At 40.9% G+C, this 12,072-nt stretch overlaps 1 protein-coding gene across 1 annotated transcript; it reads left to right on the plus strand.

The window, feature by feature from the left end:
* Positions 1 to 4,288: 4,288 nt before the first annotated feature.
* Positions 4,289 to 10,507, plus strand: RB195_010765 (uncharacterized protein; the record flags this gene model as incomplete). Its single annotated transcript, XM_064191903.1, has 4 exons — positions 4,289 to 4,359; positions 4,416 to 4,524; positions 4,780 to 4,909; positions 10,365 to 10,507. The coding sequence occupies 4 exons, from the start codon at positions 4,289 to 4,291 to the stop codon at positions 10,505 to 10,507; spliced, it is 453 nt and encodes a 150-aa protein (XP_064049486.1).
* Between the last annotated feature and the right edge of the window lie 1,565 nt (positions 10,508 to 12,072).

A 12,072-nucleotide genomic window follows, 5' to 3' on the forward strand; every position in this document is an offset into this window, starting at 1 on the left:
AAATATGCCTGCTCTCGAATGCTCGTGAATGTACAGTACTGCTTCAGTTTCCAAAGTTTTTCCCGCTGATGAGAAATGCAACGAGATGTGAAATTAGCTACAATAGATTGTTACAAGAACTGCAGCTAATTGTGCCCGTCTGTTGACACATACCAGGCGGTTCTAGTAGCTTCCAGCACCCCTGAAAAGAGATAGTTCCTTCCCTTTTTCACTCCTTTCCTAGAAAGAAATGCTAACCCCCTTTATAGTCGAATATGTTCCAGTCTTCTTCTTTCACTGTAACTCCTTTTCTCTTAAGAGCCTCTAAACTCTAGAAATCCCTCAGATGAAATGAATTGCTTCCAAATCCATTTCTTCTTCATCTTCATGTAATCTAAACCTCATGTAAAAATTCGCGAAAATATGGATTTATTCGATGAAATTCCACAACTTTAGGTGCGTTAGTATGTTTAAGTTAAAAGATTTTGATGTCTGGTGAAAGGATCAGTAGCTTACCAGTGCTTGAGATGTACTTGTCTGTGGTGGATGAAGAGGTATGACGGTCATTATCCGGAATTTCTCACTTCATCCATCGCTGACGAACGCTTGGTCCGCCTCCTAGTCATTTAAGGCTAAATTGTTGTTTTTGCCTTTCTACAAAAACAGCACTATCCACCGACAGTGCTTTCGGTAAACGATGTATTCTTCCGGTCAGCTCATTTTTCAGCCGATCAAAGTTTTCAGCAGTTACCTGTGGTTTTCACCTTCTTCACTACACTGGGTTGCTCTCCCGTAGAGAAAATTTGATATAATTCTACTTTATCGTTCCCCTGTGCGACTTTTTTAAAGACATCACCCCACGAGTCTGAGTGCTAAGGATTTTAGGTGAAGTATTCCTATCCGGGATCGTAGATTATTTAGAAGAGGGTGATTCCGTCCATCTCTTCCTAACTCGTAAAAAACCGCCCGGAAGATGCGGCGTGTGCACACGGCCGGAGCGCTCCAATCGAACTCGTAGAAAATAGCGCGCCGGAACGCTCGAAGCCGTATCTTCCAGGCCGTTTTTTACGGCAATTAGGAAGAAATGGACGGAATCATCCCCTCTCCTTAATCTACGATCCCGTATACGAATACTCCACCTGAAATCCGCACCACCTCAGATTCGTGGGATGATGCCTTTAACTACATGCGCGAGCAGTTGGATGTCGTCAGTGCTATTGACTCTAAGTTCACATTTATCCTGGAGTTGCAGTGCTTTTTCTTCCACCTTTAATAGGCCATATAACAGTTTTTCTAATGTGCACAAAATTTAAAAATTCTTGAAGAAAAGTACTTGTAAGTTGCAGTTTAATGTCGCTGGACGTATACATGTGTGAATACAGAAATTGATGGGAAATAACAACTTATTGCAAGTGTTTGTGATCCAGCCTGTAGAAACCTCCACAATTTTGAAGCTTTTATCGGAGCTAAGACCGTGAATTAACTCTCCAAATTCGTCGTGGAAACTTCCACAAATCTTCCATTTGCCCTTTTCACTCTCCTCTTCGCAGCATGGGTACCGATCTAAAATTTTTACAGCGACACGACTATTAATAGACAAATGTAGAAATAGGACGGAGTGTAATAAGCGGCGTTCGCATGATTTTTGATGTTAGATTTTTTCTATCTAGCTGGAAGGGCTAGGGACATAATTCTCAAAAAAATAGAAGTGGAAATCTCAAACGTCAGTACAAGTTGAGGAATTTAAAGCGTCAGGAGTACCCTGACAATAGATCCCCTCCCTCTTCCACAAGTCCTTTATGCCCTTTTTTAGAAATGATGGGATGGAACTGCGCAGAGTCTCGCGTCTCGATCTCACCGGTACAAGTGTAAAGAGTTGGCTTGTTGGATGAACTGAGATTTTCGGGTCCTTTCGATCTTTCTCGTTCCTAAATCTGTAGGGTATGCTTCGCATTTTCACTGTTGTTGTCGAAGAGGACGTCCGGAACACTAATTACGAAGGAATCCAACATTGAAAATCTTCCCGATCACTTTGCGAATGATGTTCAGCTTTTGACGTAAAGGCGTACTTTCCAAAATGGGTACAGTCCCTAAGGAGATTTGACAACCATACGTATTTTTTTGTTGGAGCGGAATGAAGTTCTTTTTTGATCTTGTTTCACAATTTAGGAAAAACAAAAACAAAACCAGAAAACCAAAAAGAGGAAAGACCACGTCTTTACGCTATAATAATGAGCATATGGAACTAAGAAATGATGGGTACACAAAAATTGAGACGATTATAAAATGTGAAAAACGATTGTAGTTCAGAAATGTAAAACATTCCAAAATACGATATCTTCTACTCAACTTTTTTTATGTTTTTGCGAAACGATGGCGGTTTCGCTGCTTCTGCTCTTATGAGACGTGCGGCCGGGCCCACCACGTGGTTGCTTGTCCCCGAGGTGTGTGTGTGTCGCGGGAGTAGATTATTGTATGTGTTCTTTATGAAAAGGAGTCAGTTGCCTTGACCCGCGAGAAATTGATGAAAGATCCCACGTTTTGAGCGGAAAAGTCAGAGCGAATTGGGTTAGCCGCATTACATAGCACATATCAGCTCGTTCGTCAAATCGAAGGCATCTTCTACACGACTAATTTGCCTTATGATGCGATTAGTCTAGTCAATGAGTTCCCAGAAGCGACGCCCCAAATTTACCGGGCGGATCTGCGAAATAAGTCGAAAGGACCGTGCAAAAATAGCTTTTTTGCGTGCCTGTGTTGGCGCCTTGAATATCTTGAGTTCCCGAATGGAACAAGGTCGCTTCCTCTACGTCATACTCTGCACTAGTCTATCTGTGTGCACATGCAGTCGCAGCAGGCACTTCCGCGTTACATGATCTCCGAGCGATCACGGTCTCTCCGTCCCGTGCCCCACGTGTTTACACCTCTGCCCAGTCGGCGGTGGTCAGTGATACTGATATGAACGGAGAGTCTTTTGCCGATAGATTCAGCATGTTTTGGTGGCTATTCGTAACGAGGCTCCGATTAGGTTAAAACTGCTGGGAGCGGTCTCCGCTTGTTCATGAGGGCTGCGTGCGTCACGCGTACTTCGCGTTATAGCACGTAGAAATTCGAGAACGGCTAGGTATCAGGTCTCGAATTCAGCACTACGATAGATCCCGGATGTTTAACTCTGCGTGTACTCAGTGTTTAATTCTGAATATTCTCTGCAAATTTAGTTTGGAATTTGGTTTTCAAGAAGGGCAAGAGACAAGAGACAATCCTGCAAATCCAGGGATCTGAGCATCAATTTCCGCAAAAATGCGACACTTTACATAATTAAAATCATCAAAATCATTGGTTCGGTAATGGAAATTCCCAAGAAAGCATCTGTAGGAGCAATGACATTTTTGCATTCATTTTATGCAGTTCACTTTTGTCACACAGTGGACGTCAAGAGTTGCCTCGTCGGGTAAACAGAGGCTTTTGGTGCTCCCGAGGCGTCTGATTAATAGTAGTGCTAGGCAGTGCTTCGCCTTCTCGCTGTGATTGCCACAAACTCTTGTACGTTAGGGCACTATCTACTGTTAACGACATCGAAAAAATCAGTGGGCTGTAGTTCGTGTATGGAACGTAAACCAGACAAGAAGGAAAAAAGAGAATTGCTTTTGCGGGAAAACTCCCGAGTCTCATTTCTAAACCGTCATCCAGAAAAGGCAGTAGACGTGGTGCTGGGATCGAACATGTTCCAGAGGTGGCACGCTACGCTTGCCACTAAAATATTCTCGGATATGCCTAGATAGCTGCGAGGTCAACGCATAAAAAGTTCTGTGCACCTCACTGATAAACATATCATATTAGGAACAGGGAGGAACATCAATCTCCAATATGTTTCGTAGTTTCATAACTTTCCAAAAAGACGGTTACTCGCGACGGTGATTCAAAATAAACGTCCCGAAGGTCCAAAGGTCCCTTTTATTTTATCTACGTTCCCTCTCTGCAAAACTCTTCCTTTCGAATCGATATGCATACTTAGTACGGCGCTGCTGTGCCTGTCGAGGCACCTCAGAACTGGTGCAAATCATCCACATATCGACATCATATAACTCTGCTTCTCCTCTGCCTTCACTATTGTGTACACGTTTCTAAGGTCTGTACTGCCGAATCTACTGTTTTTCCTCTAAACTGAGGGAAGTATTAAGTCTATTTTATTTTAGACATATTATTGCAAAAATCTACTCAAAGGGACTATCTCCTAATTGACATACATTTAAACAAACAAACTCCTTTAGAAAGCCAGCGCTACTTGAATCGCGTTGACATGTTGTCAATGCCAGAGAACGATTTAGTCGAGGAGTTCACAGAGGAGAAAGACGAGAAGTTGCGCCAGCAGTTCGTGCGGTAAGGAAGTTACCGTTAGTTACTGTTGCTTCGACTACCACAAAATAACCATTTAGGTATGAGAAATTTAAAATGGAGTACGTCGAGGCGCAGCAGCGTGCACTGGAGTTCAGAGCGTACTGGGAAAGAAGACATAAGGATGATCGTGACCTCTGGAGAGACAAGGTACCGCTTCTCGTCCCCTCTTCATCCTTACTTTTCCAGATTATCCGAGTAGCAGCGGTATGAGGCTGCTTTCTGCGCGTGCTTGACCCCATCGTTAAGGTCACGGAGCAATTTGCTTGCACGACAAATATTGCCTTTTAATCCACCCCAAGTGGTAAGCGATCTCCCCACAACATCGGCTGTTCAAAAAAAAAACGATCCATCTCCATTCCACAAGAGTCCACTGAGCTTCAAGTGCCATTTCAGCATTTTCAGGATTTCGCTAATGCTGTCGATAAAATGAGCCGAGCTGGATACAAAGGAGAGTTTGGGGATCATGAAGTGCCTGAAGAGGACAAAATCAAATTGGATGCGCTTTACATGCAGGTCACATCCGGTGATTATGGTAAGCTTCTTTCGAAGGTACCTGCTTCCAGAAGAACGATGATTTGTACAATGTAAACAAAGTGCGTATTTTCAAAGAGTTCTCTTAGGGATGAAGTGCTTTGACGTGAAAGCTGATTTGAAGAATACAAAATCAAATTTTAAATATGTACGCTCATTTACAACGTCTTTTGTCATTTTTGCGCGTTGTTAATATCATCAGTATGAAATGAAGTGCACTGGGTTTGGCTAAATTTCTTCGTTCGATGATTTCGAAATATAAAGCTCTTTGATTTTTCTTTCTGTAAAAGGGAATACAGTAGCTGAAGAGAAAAAGAAACTCCTCAAAGTGAGAATTATGTGCATTCCATCATTTGTGCGCAATTAATTGAAAACAGCAGCCTGGAAACGCTTCCAACCAAAATTTCCCATGATCCATTTGGATCATAGTCCATCTAGTAAACCGTGCCATTATATTTTCCACTAAGAAATATTTTGCAGAGAAATTATTTTTTGAAAAAGTTCTAGAAAATTTTCAAAATGGGAGAGAAGAAAAAAGTGTCTCCTTGCTCACTCTTGAAACAACCCGTCCATCTTCTTTCGAAACATTAAAGAAACTTTTCAAATCATCCTAATCGAATAATACCGTGGTGCATAGGAGATGTCAGTCGAAACAACAAGCTACATATATGAGCTTACGATAGAAGATGAAGCAAAGGACAAGAGATAAAGTGTACGACGTTGATCAATCCCTATGGGGATGCGTCTACGCCTTCTACTTCAATTCAGAATCGTCCGTGGTTTAGGAAAGTAAGTGTCAACCCAGTGCTCTTATCCTCCCAGACCAGTTTATCGACGCCGGAGGGATGAGGGGCTTGCTCGGCCTCAGGGCGGTTTCGAACCATCCATTGATCGTGCAGTCACAGCAGAGCCTCTTACGCACTGCTCTACGTCCGCCCTGCAGAAGATGAGTCGGACAGTGGATGGTTTGAAACCGCCTTGGCGCGTCCCATGTGGATTGATACGCCAGTGGGTTTATGGTTATTGAATTTTTTGAAGTAGGAAAACTACGGCTTCTTTGATCAGTGTGATCCGCTAGAATTGGAACTTAGCACATATAAAGTGCCAACATACATAGCCGCACGTGCGAGTCGCGATGGAACAAAAAAAAACTGGCGTACACTTTCCACTCCAGATTTCCTTTCCTATCTCATAACTTCTCGACCACCTTTCCTCTATCGATCTGGAGAGAAGCTTTTACATTAAAATAATGCCAAAGCCGGTTCAGATAACAAGAAAAACTAATTAAACATAGATTTCACGTTCTAACTGCATTCTCTGACGATCCCAACTCGTTGTTTTCAGGCGCACTTGTGAAATCCCATGCAGAGATAGCAAGATCTGTATCCGAGTAAAAACTCACACCCAATTATTTACCACAAACACGGAGCGAAATAAATGAAAATGTTGAAAGTGGAGCAGTTTTGAGAATTTTGTTCTTGGATTTTCAAAATATTTGATCGCTTATCCGGATAGTTTCCTTCACCTTTCAACTTTTTCATTTAGATAGTCAAAATTGAAAAAAAAAATACTAATGAACGGTTATAAATTAATGACAAATCGGTTTGCGTAGAGGAAACAGGTGTCCTTTGACTTCAAATTTGTAATTTGTCTCATATCGTCACCAAGCTCTCTATAGCAGCTTTGCATCCGCTACTATCGATCTGTTTATTTGTTCATTTACTTTCCATATTGGTCAAAACCATGCCAAACTAAGGGGCAACAACCCAGAAATCTTCAGAGTCGGATAAAAACAGACCTAAAGAATAGGTAATGGGCAGCACTGCTACTGATGAACGAAGATGGAGCAAAGAGCAGAATGGGAGTTCTTCAAGAGAGTTTCGCGTATTTGTCTGGGTGTGCTTATATGCTAATCATTTCTTTCTTTTTGTAAAATTCAGGAATTTCGCTCTGCTGTTTGGAATTACTTAGGCTTCGTTTGACGGCTAAAATACAGTATGAAAGAAAAAAGAAGAGCTCAAAGACGTGACATAAGCGGTCAACTCGCATCGCCTCAGCCAATTATTTGGAAGAAAATTCAGCCAGCTTAATTGCGCATTTATTCATTCAATTTACCTTTAGAGAAAAAAACCAGCATCTTTCTGGAATGAGCACAATATGTGGGCTAAGTGATTTTAGTGTAAAAACAACTATCATTACCGGTTTAGGGATTGTAGGTGCGCATACGAAACAGGTCCGACAAGCTTGACCAAAATGAACCTTGTGGAGTGTATCCTTGAGTCTGGATGCACGAAGAACAAAAATGACCGTAATATCAATAAGTCAGTGAAAATGTTACTGTTCACTACCGTATTAAACAATTTAAAATCTACAATATTCTATCTACACAAAGTAGCCTTGAGAAATTGAGAGGAAATAGATAGAGAACATTAGAATTTGATATCAAAATGGTGGAGTTTGGAATAAAAGAAGAAAAACTGGATCTGAATGTTACTGCCTTGTATATCTACCTAGTGGTCTCTCAGAGAATACTGGTCGGCGACGGACAGACTTTGAGATCTTTATTCATCATTTCATAGATCTGATGTGAATTCCAATCATTTCCAGTGATTCTTTTTGAAATAAACCTCCTCGCAGGGCACACACTTCTTCTTGTTTGGGAGAATTTCTTGGACGTAGATTTTCTCAAAATTAACCACGAGTAGAATGTTTCAAAATTTTTTAAACTGTTCTTCCTCCCTATGACGAAATCTTTGACATACATTCTCTTCTTCATATGGTCTAAAAAGAAACATAAGTGAATCTTCGGAAATTTTATTGACGCGAATAATACGTTGTGACCAACACGAGATTTTTATAGCGGGTGTCGAAAAACGATTTCGAATTGAAGTAAACACGTTGGAGCATCCCAAGCGGATTGATTTACGCCAGACATTTTATGCTTTATTCTTTATCGAATATGTTGAACCCAGTGACCGAAATGCGCATTCGCTTGGAACGAGTGAGGTGAGGTGTGAGGCAACTGTATTAAGGAAGTTAACATCTCTCTCAGCCGTCGTGCTTAAATCAGCAACAATGTCGACTCTTCTGCCCATTCGATTCCTATACATACTTCTCGTTCACGACAACGCGCTTTTTTGCGAACCTGGCGTCAACCGCCTTGCACGAGCTATATTTGAACAAGGAAATAATAGTATTAAATAGCAACAAAATCAAAATAAACCCAGAATAATAACAATTACAGCAGCAGAACTTTCGAAAAAAATGAGAAAATCATGAAAAATAAGCGCTGTTGCCAACGCAGAATAATCTTCAAAAAAAAAAACCGAAAGTAACTGTCGATATTGGGTTAGCATCAGGAATAACTGCAATCGCTGTTCCCTTGTCCTCACTCTGAGTCTAATGGAGGCATTATTCTTTTGTTGCGATTTTGAGTGATTTTCTAGTTCGGAAACTTCAGTCAGATCTCAAGCGCGTACGAGTTAATTCAAATTCAAAGGCAGACGTAGTTAGACTGCACTACGTAGTCCTTGATCTACTGAATTATGGCATTACTGGAAATAACACTGCGGCACGAATTGTAGAACGCATTTAGAAGTAAAGGTGATTGAAAAATTAAGATATTAAGATTAATATTAAATAAATGTGAAACTAAGGTTCAGGAAATCATAATTTCCTGGGACTTAATTTGGTTAACGGTGTAATAAGAACGAATACTCTCGAAGTAAACGGCAACAAATTTGAAAAATTCATCTTGCGACAGCTACGAAACCGCAGTCAATCGTATTCCGTACATATATCGAAAGTTAGCTCGACCACGTACATCAATTTCTTTTTGTACGAGGTGGACGAGTTTCCCTTGCTAGTCTTTACCCTCTGTACATCTTATACGCCAGCATGCATACGGCGATGTGTCACGTGAATGTCTCATGAAGTGACGATGTTGCTAAATCCTTGACGTTATCATTGTTCTTTACACAACCTCGTCCGACGTATCCATGTGATCCTTTCCAAATTCCACTACAGCTACACCTTCTATGAACAATTTGGTGTACTTTTCACGCGTCGGAAGGTAACGATGTGCTCAATTGTGCCTAGGGGTTTTCCAGCAGAAAATCCAAGCTAAAACCTAAACTAGGTGTCACAGTCCAACCTAGCTAAAAAGTTCATTCTACAATAATATTTTTTGTATGACGGGTGTCTGCTGGTCACCCCGCCACCATTCTGTGGCGTTTCCCCATCTTCAATCCTGTTGATTTCATTCGTACCTTAGAACCGCGCCCCTTGTGATATTGATGATGAAAATTGGAAAACTCAACGGACAAAATGGAAAAGAGAACGTTGCAAAAAGACACTCCTCAGAAATGCGAGAGTCGAAAGTCGTCCCTACGGGTACTCGACGATCTCATTTCTCCCAAAAAAAAGGAAAATATTTACGATTTATACTTACTGTTCTATTTTATTTTTAGTATTTTTAAAAGTTAATAGAATTGTCGGAATCGGATAGCGTAAAGTGGGTCAATGGGAAAATTGGCAGCAACTTTTCGCTCTCTCTTCAAAGTAATTAAGTCGTTTTTACGCATTTTCATCCCGTGAGTACCAGACGTGTAAAGTATTGCCTTGTAGGATGTACTGAAACATGTAGTGTGGGAAGTGTGGGAGGTGTTTTGCGTTTTTGGAAACACGGCTGATTCATACATCTTCCTGCTGGCTTACAACGCTTGCATTAAAAGAAAGAAATCTCATTCCAGTAAAGAAATGAAGAAATTCCAATGAAGTTGAGCCAGATGAGTTCAGCCTGGTGAGCGCAACACGACTGGCACAATATTTTTCCGTGCTTCTGGCACTTTCTCTTCCTCCTGTCCCTCATGAGGGTTGCGCACAACACAACTCCAAGTTTTATAAATTCTACGTCGACTGCGAATCGCATCACTACATGATTGATAACAATAGCAAAAATATTACCATCTTCAACGTTATTTGCAATTTTATTGTGAAAATAATCCCTAATACTTTGGTAAAGAATTCTCTGTTTCTTGCCACAAGATTTACAAAAAAAATAAAAGAAATTTTGAAGGAAGGAAGAGGATGAAAGAGTGGTCAGTAGCGTTCTTTTCAGCTTATAGTTTCCTGTTAGCTTCTTATTTTTGAAAGTGCTGTGACAGAAAAGGAAGCGATTTGTAGTCTGGAGATAACGACATTTAATTTTCTCCAAGCTTTTTCCGCTTTTCCAGGATCCATTTTAGCCTTATTCAGGTAGTTTCACTTGTCCTACATTTTTTTAAAGAAAAGGGGAACGAGAGCTTAATCATGTGGATGAACAGGATTCCAATCGGATGGAAACCTCCCAACGAGGTGGCCGGAACGGTTGCGGTTCAACTTGTGTACTGGATTATAAAATGCGGATTTGGATTAGACATTGATCCACGCACAAAGCACGACGCTAATGCTTTCAGATGGGAATACGGCTCTTCGATGTGCTGACGAATGGAAACTTCTCGCCGGGAAGACAAAGATCGAGGCTCAACGTGAATTCATCCATACGACTAACAAAATCCTCACAAGATACGGTTGGAATCCACCAGATGGATGGGTTTAACTGCTTGCCACACATCCGAGATCGCTTCTTCTAGGTCTCTTAATCTTCGGTGTTTACATTGGAAAAAATGCTGCTCTTGTTCCATTCTCATAATTTTATCTCGCTAGACATCCACACGGCTGTCCAAAACGGTCGAAAAATTTATAAGCAGTACAATCCACTTGTCTTTACGTTCTTCTAGTGTTCATTTAGCAAGTTCTAATCCTTTGCGCTTCGTTGTCGCCGTACTTGCGACACTGAAAACATATGACTTAAATCCTCTGCCGCCGTAGCGGCGACGCGCTTGCTTAGCTTATTTCAGCACTTCCAGATAAAAAATAAAGTCTGTTCGTACTTGCGGTTTTCAGCACTGCATTTTTACTTCTCATTCTCTTTTTCTTTACTTCACATATTACGGAAAGGAAAGAAATGAAGCTGTGTCGTATGTTCAAACAGACAAGAAAAGGGAAAACGATGCGAGTTTTGTGATATTTGTCCTAGAAGGCCTCGAACGCAATGGGTGAATGCTTCCAAAAATATCAGATTTCGAGAAATTTCAAAATTTAAACAATTAATTTTGTTATTATTTTACAAACTAAAATTAGTTAGTAACGGTGTTTACCAGAAACAAATAATATTGCTATAACTGCATTTTCTGCGTCATTAAATAAGTGGCTTAGGATTAGGATAGCATTTGTAATGAGAAAGTGTTGGAACTGCTGGTGTTCCCTGTGCCAGAGTAAACTGGAGCGCAAAGGGCTGAGAAGGAACTTCGAGAAAAAAAGACTTGTAAATTCATGCATTATGCGTGGAGAACAATATTGGCCCGTAGATGTAACTGCACACTCATTTTTATCGCCATCAAGAGCTGGTCAGCTCGTGGGAAACTCAGGTAGAGTCAATCGGTTATAGTTGTGTTCGAGTCGGTTGTGGCGACGCATTTCCGCGACGCACGCCTCGTCTTCAGACTTCGCTGCCGCACAAGTTGTGGTTCGCAGTGATTATATTAACAAGCGAAAACGTTAGCGTCGGTTGCTGGTTTGAAAACTGAGAAATCATTTCCTTATTTTCACCACCCAGGACAGCTAACGACTTCGTCCAGGTTTTGCTGGGATGCCCATTCAGCTCCTAATAGTGTAGTCTGATGGGTTTCCTTCCGAGGCCTGCGAACAGGATTTTGGTGTGGGATTTAATCGGTTTCGTAGCTAAACCGGAATGTCACAAGTTTTCAGTTGACGCCACTGGTTGAATTCTTTATTCTTTCTTTCAAAATTTTCTTTTCTCTTCTTCCTTTCGAATTCTGTTCACCCTTCTTGAAACTCACGAATAAACAAATAAATAAACGGAGATTTCTTATGCACAAGCATAGTTACTTTTTAAACCAAGGATGAAAAAATACTTGCGCAAATAATTTGCAACACCACGAATTCAGAAGGAAGCTGATTTCACTTCTACAGTAGCTGATTTAGCTGTAGCTTTATTGGTCAGACAACAATGGAGACCTTCAATTTTGTAGTTTCAAAGGACCAATCACAATCAATGCTCAACACAAAAAATAATAAATTAATAGAAGTGTGCCTAAAAGG

Source organism: Necator americanus, chromosome III, assembly GCF_031761385.1.
Source record: "Necator americanus strain Aroian chromosome III, whole genome shotgun sequence".
Lineage (NCBI taxonomy): Eukaryota > Metazoa > Nematoda > Chromadorea > Rhabditida > Ancylostomatidae > Necator > Necator americanus.